General features: G+C 40.2%; 1 protein-coding gene across 1 annotated transcript in view; it reads left to right on the forward strand.

Moving 5' to 3' along the window:
• The first annotated feature begins 1781 nt into the window (after window positions 1–1781).
• LOC122547230 (NADP-dependent malic enzyme-like) overlaps window positions 1782–18644 on the forward strand; it is a 434918-nt gene continuing 418055 nt past the window's right edge. Inside the window, exon 1 of the mRNA XM_043685873.1 lies at window positions 1782–2088. Coding sequence (XP_043541808.1) covers window positions 1960–2088 — 129 coding nt within the window. The 5' untranslated portion in view covers window positions 1782–1959. The remainder of the gene's footprint in view (window positions 2089–18644) is intronic.

An 18644-nucleotide genomic window follows, 5' to 3' on the forward strand; every position in this document is an offset into this window, starting at 1 on the left:
AACTGTGCAGGTTCACTGTTGTGTCGGTTAGCAGTGTGAGTTTCTTTCTCTCTTTCCCTCTTCCTGTCCCTGTCCCTCTCCTTCTCCCCCTCCTGCACTGACGTGATCATGTGCTGCCTTTGTGTGCTCTTCTCCCTTTTTAAGAGTGCTAATGTTTTGACTTCTTTTCTCCAAAGTTCCAAAACAATGCAACAGCATATAAAACAGTAATTGCTGCTCCTGGAATTCAAGCAAATCATCTCCAATACCTAAAATACCTCAAAACATGAGCAGCCTGTTACAGCCAGAAATTTTCCCGTCCTCCATCTTGGATTAAAAGGGACCTCGATCCTATTGACTTCATTTTGGAATGTAGTCCCATGAACATCCAATACAACATTGTTCCTCCAGGCTCCCATTATACATGCTAAATCTTAATAGTGAGAATTTAGCCAAATTGGGGTTAAGGTAGCATGGTAGTTGAGTTTGATCCTCTTACTTATTGAGCATCCAGCTCAATACACTCACACATCCAGCAGGGGTCACTACATAGCAATCAAGAGGAGGAATCAATTTTTATTCCTGGCATTAAACCAGTTTTCCTACCTCTTCTTCCACACCCTACCAAGGTTAACTTAGCGCATGCAGTGTACTCAACTTGGGCAGGATTGTTTTGTATGGTTCTGCTTATCATGGGCTAACTCCATCCATTAAGCCATTTCCTGATGTCTAAACCTGTACATAAAACATGCCCTGTGTGTTATATCTGCTTATTATACCCAATTTTATTCATTTATTGGGTTATAGACGATGTTGGTCAGATCAGCTTTTATTGCCTATTCCTAACTGCTTTCGACAACATGGTGGTAAACCATTAAAATAGAAACAGGAGTAAGCTATTCAATTCTTCGAGCCTGTTCTGCCATTCAGCATGATAGTGGCTGGTCATCTAACTCAGTACCCTATTCCCACGTTTTCCACATAGCCTTTGTTGAGCTGCCTTCTTGAAACACGGCAGCCCTTGGGCCTTAACGAAACCCATTGGAATTCCAGGAGTTTGACCCAGTGACACTGAAGTCAGGATGGTATACTTGGAGGGGATATTGCAGATGGTGTTAGTGTATTTATGCATCTGCTGTGCTTGTCCTTCATGATGACAGAGGTTGTAGATTTGGAAAGTGCTGTCAAAGTAGGCTTGGTGATTTATTGCAGTGCATCTTGTAGATGGTGCAAACTGCTGCCACCGTACGTTGGTGGTGAAGGACATGAATATTTAAGTTGGTTGATAAGGTACCCATCAAGAGAAGAATACTATTAAATGTAGATAAAGTACGACGTAAATGAAAAATAATATAATTTTGAAGCAAAATAGAAACAGAAAATGTTGGGAACAGGTCTATACCATCTGTTTGGAGTGAAAGAAAGCACGTTTCAGCTGTTGACTTTACATTCGCTCAGTCGACAGTGTCCATCACCATTCCCTCACACCGACTCCCAATTCACCTCCCCCACACCCACACCCCATTTTCTTCGCCACCTCCACAACCATTCCCCACTCTCTATCTGACAAAACCGTGGCAGAATTTTCTTTTGAGTGTCAAGGGGAAAGGGTCTCAAATGTTCACTGTATATTGCCTGACTTCATTGAGTATTTCCAGTATCTTATTCATGGAAAATCATGACCGAGGTCGAGTTTCCAATTGTCAAAACCTAGCAACATTGTTATGGTTTATCAATGCCCGTAGGATGAATTGGCTTGTAACAGATTGATTAATCTAGACTAAACAAGATTAATCCAGTGTTTCGGATTGGAACAGCCGTTATCTCACTTTGCAAAGAGATAGTGCAGCTCCGGATAAGCTTATAAATCTCGGGCCTGGTATCGAGGGCAGTTCTCGCGTTGCGCCTCGCGGTGGAAATTGATCCCGGTTCAACTTTCTTGAGCAAGTTTCACTTCATTCTCGCCCTCAGGATCTTAAAATGGCAACATACGCGGCGAGGCGAGAGTTACCCAAATGCAGATTGCAGGGAAACGAGAAAAGCCCAAAAGACTCCGTTGACACCAGGAAAAGGGGCTGTGATATACTCAGGGACCCGCACTTCAACAAGGTAAAGTGCGAGGTCAGCATTGTAGGAGTGGGCGGAAAGGCCGCAAGCTCAGCGGTGATTGACAGGTCAGCGCGGGGGCCCCGGGGCCGATGATTGACAGGTCAGCGCGTGGGGGTCCGGGGATTGATAGGTCAGCGCGCGGGGGGCCCGGGGGCCGGTGATTGACAGGTCAGCGCGCGGGGGCCCGGTGATTGACCAGTGCCTTTGCACCATTGCAAGAAACAGCATATGTTTAGGAGGTGGCTGGTTAATTTTTTTTATATGGGGGGGCGGTGTCGGTGGTGGAGGTTGTCATCTTGGTGCAAGGTATATTATATGCGGTGGCACTCGTGCTTTTACTTTATTATCTCCAAGCTTCCGAGGAGTGAGTCACTCCGTGAAATTCTCAGTGAAAACGGAGAACCTATAATTCACCTCACTGAAGGGTGTGGCAGCTGGTGAAACCCCCGCCCTGGAGATGGGTTATCTTGACTTCTTCGATCCATTGACACTCCCTCGCCGAGATCAGATCTGTGGCCTGTGGGTAGCGGGTGTGACTGCATCAGCTGGGAGCGTGGAAGCATCAAAAGTGATTTTTAAAAAAATGATCAAACGAGACTAACGACTGTAATCTAATTTAAATTCACAAAGATAGAGATGCAATAATTCAAAACATTAAAGCAAACTTCATTCTTGGAATAAGCAAACGTGGCTCGATGTCCGTGTAGTTCGGCTGCACTGTGGTCTGCCGCAAAGCATGACACATTTAGTTATACAGTATATGTTTGCAGGTTTGTGGTTCCATAAGGTTGAATCTGTACTTAAATCTTACATTAATTCAGCTTTTGCAGGATGACATATCTGTTGGGCTTTTTCAATGTAACAGGCTGAAGATTTAGTTTCCGCAGGGCATGAAATGCAACGCAACTATGTTTCCAAAGTTGTACTGTCACCATGCAACTAAAACTGTTTTGTATGGATATGAAAATTCTAGTCTGTCCGCACTTATCAACTTACATAGCGTAGAGCCGACTAGTAGTGCTCTACTGTCGCTGACTAAATAAAGAAGATTGACTTTCATATGCATAAAACTTTCATCTGGATCCATCCTACTCTTTAGGAAGTTTAAATTGTTTGATTCCTGGGGTAGCAGGGAGTACCTCTCTAATGTGCTTGTAAGTTTGTTCAGTTGCAAGTTAATGTCTTTTCTGTATGCTGAACCCTTTTACTTTCATTGCATTGTTTTGAAAAAGCTACTTTGTAAGAATTTGCTCTGCCTTTACAAACTTCCAATGCACAAGAATGTGAAGAAATTGCATCAATAACTTCCCTTTTTGATTTTCCGTCCTTACTTGTTAAGGAAATGTACTGGTTTTCTTTTTGACTCCTCACTGTAGAAAGCCTCCCACAACTAGTGTTTTTTGTCATGGATTTGTAGATTCAAGTTTTTACCGCACAGAAAAGGCCATTGGCCCATTTTTTCTCTCTGCTAATGATCAAGCATCTACTCGCACTAATCCCTTTTTTTTTGTATTTTAGCTTAGTTTGCTATGGTATTTTGTGTTCCTGTTGTCCACCCCCTCTGGGTGGGTGGGGGAGCCTTTCCTAAATTGAGTCCCTTGCTTCTTTCTTTAAAATTATGCTCCCTAAAACGTTTTGCCCAGTCTATACCTCTCGACGCTGTACACCCCAATTAACCTCAGCCTACCTTGTCTCCATAGCTCAATTGCTCCAGTCCAGGCACATCTTGGTGAATCTTCTTTGCACTCCCTTGTGCAATCACATTCTTCCTATTATATGGCACCAAAACTGCATTGTTCCAGCTGTGGCCTAACTAGCATTATATTTGGCTCAATTACGACTTCCTTGAATACAACAGCAATGCCTTGAATAATAAGGCCAAGTATCCATATGTGTTCTTAACTATTTTGTTTATCTGTTCTGCCTTCAAGAAACTATGGACATGCATGCCAAGGTCCCTGTGATCCTCTGTACTTTTGATGGCCCTGCTACCAAGTGTATTCTTTTGCTTCTTTATTCCTTCCAAAATGCATCACCTCAAACTTTTCAGGATTAAATTCCATTTGCCAGGGACCAGCCCATCTATATTGACCTTTAGTCTAAGGCATTCCTCCTCCCTATTTAGCACACCAGTTTTCATGATGTCTGTGAACTTGGTGATCATGCCTTCTATGTTCATGTCTAGACTTTTTGAAAGAAGTATACATAGGTTTGGTATCCTTTTTATCTACATGTCCAATAAAACCTAAGGGTTTTTCAAAAGTTGATCTGAATGACTTGTAGACTTACTGAGTTTAGGAGAAAGAAGCTTTGCTTTGACATCCATTTGAGTTAAGCAAACCTTTTTCCAAGAGGGTCTGACTGATCTGCAGGAGACTTAAGTATATCTTGTAAGTCTTTTGGTGATTGTTTTGTGCCTGATTCTTCTCCTCTGTAAATAGTTATGTAAATAGTAAATAGTAAATAGTTCCTGAAGAAGGGCCTGTGCCCGAAACGTCGAATCTCCTGTTCCCTGGATGCTGCCTGACCTGCTGTGCTGTTCCAGCAATAAAGTTTCAACTTTGATCTCCAGCATCTGCAGACCTCACTTTCTCCTCAATAGTTATGTACATCCATGCACCCAATCTGATTGATTGATGATAATTGGGTGCATGCATCACATGAGGTAACAATCACTCTGAATTATTTAACTGACTCCTTTAAGCAGATTTCCCAACACAATTGTAGAACTCGACAGGTCCCAGAAACACTCTCAGACACTGTCACCTTGATTCTTAACACTATTTGCTGAATTAGGATGAGTTTAAAATGAAGTGCCAATTGATTTATTGTCTTCTTTCTGAAAACCAAAACTTTCCTTCATCTGAAAAACCATTAGTTCTGAGGTTTTCAGATAAAGGATACTTAAGATGCATTCTGAATTGTGTTCAATTACATGTGTTCCTTGTGCCTCTTGATTTCTGTACTCTCTAGCCTCACAAACCTATGTAAACATTTGTTCCTCCATTACTGGTCTGTTGTGCATCTGACTCCCCTCTTCACAATGAATGATTGTACCATAACATTCATGCATTGTGAAGAGGGAAGCCAGATGCACTTTTCACAATCAGGCTTTTGGTTATCTGCAAACTGGTCTTAATTTTTGTCCAATTATAATTTTATGTAGTATGTTGCAGTTATATTTAAAGCCCTATTATAAATGGTTGAGATTGGTAAACTAAGGTACATTCTTTTCTCTAAGTATTTCCAGTTCCTTTTAACACGAATATGTTGTTGGAAATTTTATTTATTTTACTAATGCAAAGGTGGAAGAATGTTAAGCAAGTAAATAAGCTTAAAATGGTAAATTTGGTTTCCTTGAATTTTTTATGACACTTAACAGTACATATCCTGGTTATAATTAAATCAGTGGTTTGCTTGATTGTATGGTTAATGTTTAGGGTTATGACTGCTCCATATTGATGATTCTTGCAGTAAGCATGGTACTTGTGCTTGAAATAAAAATGCTCTTTGAAATGTTGTTAACTTCTGAAGTTTACAATAGTTAGCGTGCTGCAGAGCCTTTTGTTGCAATGCTGTTTTTGGTTATTATGTAGAGCTTTTATTCACTTCCATTGTTAGGCACACTTTGTTCAGTTGCATTATCTGCTTTTTAAAAAAAGGTTTTAAATTTGCAAACCAATACTGTAGTGAAAGCTTTCTATTGGAGCAAGGTTTAGTTGAGTCTCTTGCAGGATGAAATTGGATTCTGACAGAAAAGGTTCACATTGTTTTGCTTGTGTGAACTGTCAAAGTATAGAAATGCACTCTGATGGAATGTCAACTTTGGCTTTTATGATCATTTTTTTGGGGCTTGTTTTGAGCTTTGTTCTTAACATTTGTCAAATTTTTATTCAATGAGATTTTCAGGTAAAACCTGAGCACTTTTCACTTCAACTTCAGATGGTGGTTGTTGAAATCATTGCTTACAAGCACTATGGAGACAAATTTGCAGAGTCAAAATAATTAAAGCAGTCTTTTTTGGAATGCTTGCTTCATTGTATAATATAGATTGTTTTAAATTTTAGTGTGGCTGTTTGATTTTTGACAAAGGCCCTAAGCAGTTTGTTATAACTACTGAAAAAACTGATTAACCACCTGAGAATTACTGTATCTGAATAAAGCTAGGTTAGAGCTTCTGCGATCACCTGAAAGTGCTACTAAATTTAAAATCCTGCTAACTCCTCTCTCCACACATAGCACATAAAATATGTTCTAGATCCAATAAGAAAGCAGGAAGTATTAGTGTTGATGATTATATCCTTGCATTGTCAACCCAACAGCAAAAGGAAATTTTTTTTTTATCCAGCGATGCAAATTCAGTTTTTCATTTGAACAAGAGAAATTTAATGCTGTCACTAACATTTTGGATTTTGATCAGATTCATTGTTTTTTTTTGAGAAATGTCAGAAACTGGCAGTGACAAACTAATCAGGACTGTGATCTCCTGACCCCAGATAATTGGGGAGGTATTCAACAATTGAATTTAAATACATGACCAGCCTAAACTCCTGAGGCTGTGGCACTTGTGTTCTTTGGATTGAAAGGTTTCTTCTCAAATGGATTCTTGGGATGCACCATTGCACATTTGTGTTTCTCTCTATCTTGGTATCGTTTTAAAAGCATTCATATTTTGCCGCGTTGTCCAACATTGAGGATCTGCAGCTAATTGCTGTATTTCTTAGGACTAAACCAATATGGAATGTCGCATTTGCCCAAGTTTGATACACTGATAGAAGCATAAAATTGTAAGATTTCAAACAAGACCTGTAGTTGTAATGCCAAATAGGCTTCCATGCAGATATGTGTAAGGCTGTTTGTTTTTGACATTTGGATGATTGGGCACCACAGAGGCATACTTTCCATTTAATGTGGTAAAGATGAGCCAGTGTTTTATTAAAACTCCAAAGGTTAAATTATGATGGATTACACAAAGGTTTATTTCCTAGCTTATAGAAGGTCATGGGTGATTTGACTTGGGTTTTCAGGATTTTGAAAGGAAGAGATAAAAACTTTCTGGTGAAGTTTAGGAAAAAGAGGCATAACCATACAGCCAGGCTAGGCAAAAGTGAGGACTGCAGATGCTGGAAACCAGAGTCAAGATGAGTGGTGCTGGAAAAGCACAATGAAGGGCTTTTGCCTGAAACGTTGATTTTCCTGTTCCTCGGATGCTGCCTGACCTTCAGTGCTTTTCCAGCACCACTCTAATCTAAACTATAACCATACAGTCAGCCAGCTCATTTCAGGCAATTAATTTGGATTAGCTTCCCACAAATGGTAGTAAAATGGCAGAAAACATTCTCTCCAAAAAAAAAATCAGAGCAACTAAATTTTAAAATGTGAATGATAGAATTTTGCTAACCAAAATTGTTGGAGAATTATGGAGCCAAGACAAGTGGATGGTGTGAAGTCACAATCAGCTGTGATTTCATTGGATGGTGAAACAGTCTGAATGAGCCGAGTGAGTAATTCCTTTTGTTAGATCCTCTTTTGTAATTTCTGTTTTAATTAAATTTTCCAGAAAAACTATATACTGTGCCAGAGTTGATGTTTCAGTCAACTTTTGGTGGTTTTTGTATTTCCAGTTCCAGGACCTGTAGTATGTTGCTTTATTCATTCCTCAGCAATTGTTGCTTTTTTCATGTTTACTTATGCCAAGTGTGTAAAAACATTAATTATGCAAACTTTTGATTTTGTAGAAGTTATTTCTTGATGGCTTATTACTGACCTAACCAAATAGAGTGCCTACAGTAGAGATCCTGCCATTGCATTTCAATCTTGATGTCCAGCTAGATGACTATTATTTATCAGTAACAAAGCTTTATCTGTCTCTTTTTTTTTTGCCATTTAACCGTTGAATCCACTGGTGATTGATTTGAGACATCATGTTTCTGGCCATTTTGAAACCCCACATTGTGATTGTGCAGCTAATTTTAAGCAAGAGGGAGAACAAAGTTGGCTGTCAGTGGCTCAGTGGTTAGCATTGCCTCACAGTGCCAGGGACCTGTATTCGCTTCTAGCCTTGGATGACTGTGTGGAGTTTACACGTTCTGTGTTTGCGTGGTTTTCTGCTAGATCCTCCAGTTTTCTCCCACAGTCTAAAGATGTGTAGGTTAAGTGGGTTAGCCATGCTAAGTTATCTGTACTGTCTAAGGACATGTAGGCCAAGTTGATTAATCATCGTAACAAGGGGTAATGGGAATGGGATGAGGGGCTGGTGTTCTTTGGAGAGATGGTGCAGACTTGATAAGCTGAATGGATTCTTTCTGCACTGTAGGGATTCAATGATAAATTTTAAACCGCATTTAATGAGTGGTGTGCACTAGTTCCAGGGGTCTGTGATCCAGTGATCCTGCACCCCACTTTTTAGTTTATACAGCCTTCCCTTGCTCTGCAAATCTTTGACTTCGAATGGGTTGACAAATGGCAGATTAACATTTGTCAGTTTGTCCCTGTTATCCTCATCAATACTTCCAAGTGGGTTGTATCACCTGCACATTTTGAAATGCTGCTTTGTCACAGTAAGATTGGGGAAAAGTGGTGGTCTTGGCATGAACCTTACTGCACTTCAAAAAGTAACTGCTCACCACTACCATGCTCATCACAGCCAACCTTGTATACATGGGCCTCAACTTGACTGATGGGCAGAGTTTGGTATGGATGACATGGATCAGTCTATTGTTGGGAGAACCAGATAGTAACCCATGTTCCTTCAAAGGATGCATAGTACTGGCGGTGGGCAGCGCTTGACCTCCAAGAGAATGAAGTATCCAGTTTGGATGAAAACCTACCCAAAAAACCGCCAGTCATGCCAAAGCTGGCAACTGGCGATAACTGGCAGTGACGCTGGGAGCAATGATTGCTGCTGGTAGTGCTCGGTAACTTCACTCGGGGATTGCTGGATTCCTGGAGAAAGGGAAGGGGGTAGCAGTGGAGGTGTCCTTTGGTCTGCACCCCCTTCCTGAAGCTGAGTTCTGCAAACAGTGTGCCTTGAAAGAACTCCTCCAGGAGGTTGATGGAAAACTCAGCAGTGAATTTCTGAGTCACGACTATATTCTGGGAGCTAAGATTAGTGGCCTTTTTAAGTGGCTTAATTAACGTAGTATGTAGTCAGTTTCCAATAGCCTGCATACAACACATTAACTGCATTACGCTCATCAACCTTCTCTGGGTTGATCTTGCCAGTAAACTCAACTAAATTAGTTGATTTGCTTTTAACAATTCAACATCAATTAACTTTCCTCCATTAATCCTTGCTAAAAATGTGTTGCTGGAAAAGCGCAGCAGATCAGGCAGCATCCAAGGAACAGAAGAATCGACGTTTCGGGCATAAGCCCTGAAGGAGGGCTTATGCCCGAAATGTCGATTCTCCTGTTCCTTGGATGCTGCCTGACCTGCTGCGCTTTTCCAGCAACACATTTTCAGCTCTGATCTCCAGCATCTGCAGTCCTCACTTTCTCCTCAATTAATCCTTGACCAAGTGACTGAACTTTATCTTGTGTGAAGACTCTTGTCCACCAGACAATAATGTAAGAAAACTGAGACAGGATTCTGAATTCCACTCATGCAGCAAAGAATGACTTGCGTTCACTTATTGCTTTTCACAACACTGCTTATCTGAATACTTAAGCCAATTTGTATTTTGTCTAATTCAAAAGTTGTAGTTTAGAATAGCAGGTGATTTACATACAAAAATCTGTTTATTGACATAGCTGTGTGATGTAATTTGAAGAATAAAATTTGGGACATTGGGGCTAACTCCATTGTTTTCCTATAAATGTGTCATGCAATCTTTTTTAACATTCATGTGAGCTGGCAGGTGGGGCATTAGTTTAACATTTCCATTGAATCCTCTCTGTAGATGTCGCACTGTGTACTGCACGAGAAATGTCCACCTTGATCTTTGTTTGCTACCTCAGGTGGAATTCAAACCCAAAACCTTCTAACTTGGGAAAGAATGCTACCAACTGAAACCAAAATACGATTAAAGCAGACTGAATTTGACCTATCTTCAGAATGTTTCTAGAGAAGTTAGTTGGTGCAACTTCTTGTTTTCTGGGTATTTTCTTTTCGTTTGGGAAATTTGAAGCCTAATGTTAAGACAACTCATTTGTAAGAGCGATATCGGAAATAAATCTTCCTCCCACAGGGTAGTGGCAGGATCAGTTTAGTTGCCAAGAGTGAAAGAGTGGCATTTTTGCAGGAAAGTATTAGTTGCTTGCTGTTTGAAATCTGTGATGCACTTTACTGTGATTATAGATGGAAATTGAAATAAAATGTAAAATAAATCTCCCCGTCTCACTATGTGGAAGGTTGTATTTTTTAATGCATGTTATCTCAGAATGGTAAACATTTTGACAATTTTCGTTAACCACTGCAGGGTGTTGAACATGCTTGCCTACATTGGCTGATATGGTTTTGTGTAATAGTGGGTGAAGGAATTTTAAACTTTCCAATTAATGTCATAAAAGGTCAATGCTCCTTTTGTCTGTCGTTTTACATCTGAAAATCTGATGTGTGGTTTGAACAGTGCCCTTCTAACAATGGCAGTGTTAAGAAAAAGCTGCTTAAGCAGGAACCACTTTTTTATACTGTATAAATGGAAGGGCTTGTGGTGTGGTTTTACTTTTGTGGAGCTGAGACCACCCAGAGGAAGCAGTCTTGCATAACTTGGCTTCCAGTTGTTGTAAATGAGCTGGTGCGAAGCCAAATACTTAAACTCATTCTCCCCCCACCCCACCCCACCCCGAATGTCTGGTGGTCCACTGTCTCCTATGGAAACCAAGTACACTGGAGTTTTGATAATATATGTGCAAAACATCTGTGGATCACTTGAAATATGTTGAACTATATGTTTGGAGTGTGTTTTTTTTTTTGTTTTTGGGCAGGGTGTTCTACAGGTCACTGCTGACCAGCCTCCAATCCTGCACGGTCTGTAAATGTAGTTCATCCAATAGCTCTGCTTTCAATGCCCTGTTTTGCACCTAGCTGTATTCCGATGTTGTCCCGTGCTGATCTGTAGTGGTGCCTGGCTTGGCAATGACTGTCCTTTTTAAAATTAAATTTAAATTTTGAATTCATGGAAGGAACCTTCTGACCTCTGTGTAACCACTCTCAACCTTCCAGGTTATCAATTAGTGCTTCTAACTTTCAATCATTCACCTATTGGCCTTCAATAGTCTAGATCCTAACCTCAAGTATTCATTCACGGAACCTATCAGACATGCTACCTTGCACATCCCTTTTGTGATGAATTCTAATTTGATTTGTACCCATTTTGTGCTGTCAGCTATCAAGCTGTGAAAATTGTAACATTTTAGGAAACTTGTCATTCCAGTATTTTTGATTTTTCCTAGCAATATGGGCAGGATTTGTACACATTGTTAAATTGGTTACTTAACACTGACAACAGGTGGGTGTATATGACAGACAGTAAGAGTCAAAAGCAGGGCCCATGCAGAAAATTGCTGTTGTGCTGTGCTGCTGAGAAGACATTAGTTTTAAAATCATAGAACCATACTGTACAGAAGAGGCCCTTTGACTGAGTCCATGTGGTTGAGATTCAGGGTAAAGTCTCAAGAGAAAGAGAGCCCCGTGCAGTTAGGACTTCCCTCCAGTCCTTAAGAGCTGGTTGGTGCAAATAAGTGTTGGCGTTGGAGCTAAGGAAAAGCTTGGAAGCAGCCTGCAATCAATTAATATTTCAGTGCAGCTGAGTATGGGGATTGAAAAGCCCATCAGAACTTGCTTGAAAAATTAGCAATGACGTGGGCTCACTAGCATCTTGAGAAAGCTAGCTGTTTGTTTGTGAAATGCTGGAATATCAGTGGGTGGATGCTGGAATACAGTTCTGAGAATCCAAACAAGTGCAAACCAGAAGGGAAGCTGAACAACTCAACATGAGCATTGGTTGAATCATTGACATAATGAGGTGGCACGATGGCTGTGGTTAGCACTGCTACCTCTCAGCTCCAGGGACCCAGGTTCAAATCCAACCTCGAATGGGCGATTTGTCTGTCAGTGTGGAGTTTGCACGTTCTCCCTGTCTGTGTGGGTTTCCTCCCCGAATCCAAAGATGTGCAGGTCAGGTGAATTGGCCATGCTAAATTACCCATAGTGTTCAGCGAAGTGTAGGCTAGGTGCATTAGTCAGGGGTAAATCTAGGACAATAAGGTAGGGGAATGGGTGTGAGTGGGTTCCTCTTCAGAGGGTTGATGTGGACTTGTTGGGCCGAAGGGCCTGTTTCCACACTGTAGGGATTCTGTGATCAATAGCTTAGAGGGGTATCTGAAACTATGTCCTTGGAAGAGAAGAATTAGGATCTATTGTCAAGTTTTTGAATGAGATTGGATGATTCAGTGTCTATGGAGTTGTTGAGAAATCCATAGTATTGTCTTGACTGCATTAGCTATTTAATATGCTTTATGGTGTGTTCAGCCAGTTTCTGTTACCTGTATTTACCACTGGTTTATACCATATGTAAGAATACCAGGTGCAGGGATGTGGGTGAGTGTGTGTGCTTGCCTGAACCTTTCTCTTCTTCTCAAAATTTGGGCTGTTGTAAACTTTGTTCTGGTCTGGGGTCAATATACCAAGTGCTCCTCTGCAGTCTAACTCTGTTAATTCACCTTTGGCCTCTGGCCTCTGGCCTGCTCTAATTTAATGTGGCTTCCAAATGTTGGGAGTTCTGGAGAGTTGGTGGAGGAAGAAATGGAACACTTGGGTGGATGGGTAAACCTTCAACATACCTGAGGAACTCTACACTACCCAGGGCAAAGCATGCCGCTTGGTTGGCACTTCAGCTACCACCTTCAATGTTCACTCCTTCTACTTCTAATATCCAGCAGTAATGTACACCATCTACAAGATGCAGTGCAGAGATTATCTCAGGCTCCTGAAACAGTGCTTTTCATACCCTGACTACTAACTCCCTAGAAGTACAAGGCCAGCAGATATATGGGGATACCACCTGTCCAGGCTACTTGCCAACCTGATTTGGGATTGTGTTGCTCTTCCCTAAGTGCTGCTAGATCAAAATTCTGTTGCTCCCTTAGTAATGGAGATGGCTGCAGTTCAAATGCTAGTTCACCACCACCTTCTGAAGGTCAGCTAGTGGGTGGGGTAAATGCTGGCCCAGCCAGTGACACCCACATCAGTGTTTTTAAAAAAGAAATTCAAAAAATCAAATGCTACATGAAAAACTTTATACCATGTGCAGTGAGAATCTAGAGCAAGCTGCCTGACTGTGGTTAAAATAGATTCAACTGCAGTTGTAGGGATGTACAGCACAGAAACAGACCCTTTGGTCCAACTAGTCCATGCCAACCAGATATCTCAACCTAATTTACTCCCATTTGCCAGCACTTGGGCCATATTCCTCTAAATCCTTCCTATTCATATACCCATCTAGGTGCCTTTTAAATGTTGCAATTGTACCAGCCTCCATTTCTGGCAGCTCATTCCATACTCACTCCACCTTCTGTGTGAAAAAGTGCCCCTATCGTCCCTTTTTATATCTTTCCTCCCTCACCCTAAACCTATGCCATCTGTTTTTTTATCTAATTCAGAAATTTGAAAGGATATGGAAGGTGTTGGGGGGGGTAAGGATTGGCATTAAATGTATTAAGTGATGTAAGGAATTAGCACTGACACAATGGGCCAGTGGTTAAAGTGCAGGAGGCTGTCATTTTGTGATTCTGTTGGTTTATAAATTTGTAACTCCCAAATGAGATTCCACTTGACATCTCACTCAATAACTTGTGATCAGTAACCTCTTTTGCTATGTGGATATTGGTGGGGAGGTTATGTAGGGTTGGCACTGGTATTTCCAGATAGGTTAGCCAATAATCCTTGCATCTACAAAGATGCATATCGATTGGATGACCAGATAGTTGAACTGAAAAAACTGGCATGAGAGAATGGAAGGGGTGGAAAGAGCTGGGGATATGTTGTGGATGGAAAGGGAAGCAAGCCAACAAAAACATTGGTCTTAAATTTTAAATGAAGTAGTTGAAAACTTTTAAAGCTATGAACTAAAACTGTATCTTTTAGTAAACCTATACCCAGAATGCTATAGCCTAAATAAATGGCATTTTTATCTGAAAGCTGCCTGCAACAGTCTAAGCTATAGCATGCTTTTCCTATATCCAAATGTAAGCTAGTTGGGAGTTCAGCAGCTGCCTGCACTTGGAGAAGACTTGTTTGTACTTTTCACATTTTCTTTGAAAAACATCTACAATTATTCAATTATCTGAATTCATATTTTGGAAAAGTTGGAATTTAAAGGAGGCAAAACAAAAAGATTAGCATTGAATTTAGATAAATGTGAGGTGCTGTATTTTGGAAAGGCAAATCAGAGCAGGACTTATCCACTTCATGGTAAGGTCCTAGGGAGTCTTGCTAAACAGGACCTTTGAGTGCAAATTCATAGTTCCATTGAAAGTAGAGTAGCAGCTGGATAGGTAGTGAAGAAGAGGGTTGGTACACTTTTATCAACCAGAGCATTAAGTTATAGGTGTTGGGAGGTCATGTTGTGGCTGCACGGGATATTGGTTAGACAATTTTTTTTGGAATATTGTGTGCAGTTCTGGTTTCCATCCTATTGGAAGGATGTTGTGAAACTTGAAAGGGTTCAGAAAAGGTTTGCAAGGATGTTGTCCGGGTTGGAGGATTTGAGCTATAGGGAGAGGCTGAACAGGCTGGCGCTGTTTTCCCTGGAGCGTCTGAGGCGGAGGGGTGATTTTATAGAAGTTTATAAATAATGAGGGGCATGGGTAGGATAAATAGGCAAAGCCTTTTCCCTTGGATGGGGGAGTCCAGAACTAGAGGGTACAGGTTTAGGGTGAAGGGAAAAATTTAAAAGGGACCCAAGGGGCAACTTTTTCACCCAGTGGAGGTACAGGTATGGAATGAGCTGTCTGAGAAAGTGGTGGAGGCTGTTACAATTACAACATTTTTAAAAACTCATTTGGATGGGTATATGAATAAGAAGGGTTTAGAGAGACATGGGCTGGGTACTGGCAGATGGAACTAGATTAGGTTAGGATATCTGGTTGGCATGGACGAGCTGAACTGAAAAGTCTGTTTCCCTGTTGTACGTCTCTGACTCTATGATCTTTTTATCCCTGGTTGCAGTGTGAGCACTAGACATTATTCTGGCTTTTGTATTGAGCTCCAATCTGAAGAATTATAATCAGTCCACTATAATGTGTAACTTCCTGTTAGTTTATTTACTGAACTTCATTGTAGATTGGGATGACATGTTGTCACAATGTTTGGTTTAAAAGTGACCAGTCAACAGTTGGAAAGCTTTCATATGTATTTTGGGTGCATTTATTTATGAATAATATAGATAGTGCTATCTAACATTGCTATGTTGGATTATACCTCTGTACAGAGAAACCATGCCAATTGTGTAGACAGTGGTGTTTAATGCTTTCAATGGTATTGGTTCAGTTCTTAGCCTGCTGAGAGAGACTGACTGAGATCAACTGACAGGAAATCTAATCTGTTAGTTGCACACAACTATGGGAGTAAGATTAGTTAAATTAAAAAGTGCTCTGACAGATCAGATAATCAGCATTGAATCAATCGGCCATTCAAAGATCGATCCATTGATAGTTCCTTGATTAGGATAAAAGAATAACAGGACTAAAGGACAATAACGAAGCATTGTGTGTTGTCATAGGTTAAAATCTAAAGTTCTGATGTGGCTGTCTAAACCACTGCTTTCTTTTGAGGAAAGTGCTATCAACTTAGTCCAGCTACTTAGTATTTGCCATGCATTCGTGGTATGTGCAATATTAAGTTGTTTGTTTCTGATACTCCTCTTTGGGTTCATGCTTGCTTTAATATTTAACGTAAAATAAGTGGGCAAAGAATATTGGCAACTTGGGTAGTTTTTTTATCGCACATTTTAAGTAGCATACGTTAGTAGATATGTTTAAGTAGCATATCATGAAACTCTGGCTGACAAAACAGCATCGATCATTTATGCACTTAGCACAACCTAGTCTCTGCATTGTATGAACCAAAGTACTGCCTTCTGCATACAGTATTTAATGAACCATTACTGTTGAAATGGACCACTTTAGTTTCTGATCATTTGTCACTGGAAATGAAGCAAGCGTTCTCTCCCTTCTTTGCCTTTTTGAATGATAGCAAAATAACTGCCACAGCCTACTTATTCCCTGTAGAAGTATTTAAAAGCAAATTTGTTAATTTGGCTTGTGCTTCAGTGAGGGGTTGCCAGTATTTACTTGCATGCCAATAAACCAATATTGTTGAACCAACCGCAAACTGTCAAATGAAAGACTACTAGTTTAATCCTTGCCGTGATATCCCCTTCTGCAAGAATTAATCCTTGACTTAATCTCTATTGTTTGCAATATCTGATAATTTAAAAAAAAGTAGCACATGGCTTCTGTGGCTAAAAATGAACTCCTGAGCATCCCAATCTCTAACAACATACTCATTTTCTGAGGAAATGTGTACATTGTTTATCATGAGGATTTGCGTGATGGCTTGGAGTCATTACTTTATAAATGGCCATGCTACTGATTTTGATTGAGCAGGCAGAAAGATCCATCCATGCATTAATGAGTTTTTTTTACCTTGTAGGGTATCTGAGGTGTAACTTGATTTAAATCCCATAACATAAGAACAAGACTTGGGAGATGTCATATGAAAAGTTCAGTGGATTTTTATTACAGCTCCTGGTATTTATGCATTACAATCTCAGACACAGTAAGTAATTCGGGTATGCACTATGGTGATTTCCCTCTGTGTCATTTTGCAAGAGGACACAGCAAGATGGAGATTGAGACCATTTTAATACTATTTGATATGCAATGATCCAATGATTACCTTGTGCGTAACTCTTTGAAGGCATGCTGCATATTAGCTCAATGACAGAGGTATCACAATAGGCATCAGTTTTAACAAATAACACACTTTTTCCCCCCTCCCCCCCCAACTGCCTCAGCCCCAATCTCCAACTGTTTCTTCATCTAAAGTTTCTCTGATTTAAACTACATATTAAGTTTTAAATGCAGCTTTATTTTCAATTTGGGCTGGACAATTCCCAATGTTTGTTACAGGACCCTCCCTGCCCCATTATTACTGAACAAAAGCAAAAAACATGTTCCTAATTTAATGAAACAGCTACTTGATGCATGTGCTGGTAGAATTTGCAATTTCAATATTTTCTTTGTTTCAAAAGTCTGATCCTTTCAGAGTTGATGTGCTGTTTCACAGCCTCACACAATGTAATAGCCTCTAGAAAGGCATAACTTGTACATGTGAGAGTGTTAGTTCTCACAATGTAAGAAAATTCTGCCATATGTTTTTGATTTGCACTGACTTTGCAAAATTGTTAAAATTGGTCACTGGCTGCTAGAACTGCAGGGCTTCTTGCATGTGCACTGTAGGAGTTTTAAAAATAGGTTCAAACATTCACTGCCTTTTTGTGTATGGCACAGCAGTGTGCTCAATAAGTGAACTTTCTAGAAGTGAAGATGTCTGCGTACAGAATGCACACCTCCAATAGTAGCAGTCGCGTGAAGGGACGTTTGTACATGAATCAGTGTTCCAGCACAGAGCAGCCATTTGGCCCATTAATTCCTGGATCGACTCATGAAGTGAGCATCATTACCTAGTGCCGACCTCCTGCTTTTACCCCATACCCTTTGTGTTCATTTTTGTCCAAATAATTATCCAGTGCTCATCCTTTATGCCTCAATTGAACCTGTCTCCACCAAATATCCAGGCAGTGAATTCCATACCCTAACTACTACGTGTGTGAGAAACAAGCTTTTTTTCCTCTGATCACCTTTGCTTGCTTTTGCAGATCACTTTTTAAGTACAATGGATTTCAATCCAAATAGGCCCATTTTTGCACAAAAAATTATAATTGATTAAAGTCAGCAAATATATACATGCATGCTCTTAATAGTAATAGTTCATTTATTGCCTTTAAATAATTGGGTACATATGAATGTTTTTGTCATTGGCCGTTCATTCTGGTGGTGTCCTTTTGGGAGGTGCTGGTCTTATGACATTAGCTATAGTTGTAGTCATACTGTTGTTTGGTTGCCAAGGATCTCTGGGTATAATGGTTGTATGTTCTGCACAGGTGGTGTGTTCACCTGTTCCTGATCAGCCACCTGCTGCTGAGGAACAGCTTCTGCAGTTGGGTGTGTGGTATGTGCCTGCTTCTGTCATACACTTCTACTGAGTAGCAGCAAGTTGCCACTTGGGCTGGCTTTTATTGACCGTATTAATGGTTTATAGATGTTTTTTTTATAGATATTTTTATTAGAAATTTAACATTTTTACAAGTTTACAAAAATAAACAAAACTCTCCAGATATAAACATTGATATACAATTAGCTCAAATATACAATAGCCAAAATTTGACAAAAAAAAAACAAAACAACAAAAAAAAACCGAAAAAAAAACAACAAAAAAAAAACAAACAGACAAAACTCAACTATCTACTAATCTAACCTACAACTAACCAG

Source organism: Chiloscyllium plagiosum, chromosome 3, assembly GCF_004010195.1.
Source record: "Chiloscyllium plagiosum isolate BGI_BamShark_2017 chromosome 3, ASM401019v2, whole genome shotgun sequence".
NCBI classification, from domain to species: Eukaryota; Metazoa; Chordata; class Chondrichthyes; order Orectolobiformes; family Hemiscylliidae; genus Chiloscyllium; species Chiloscyllium plagiosum.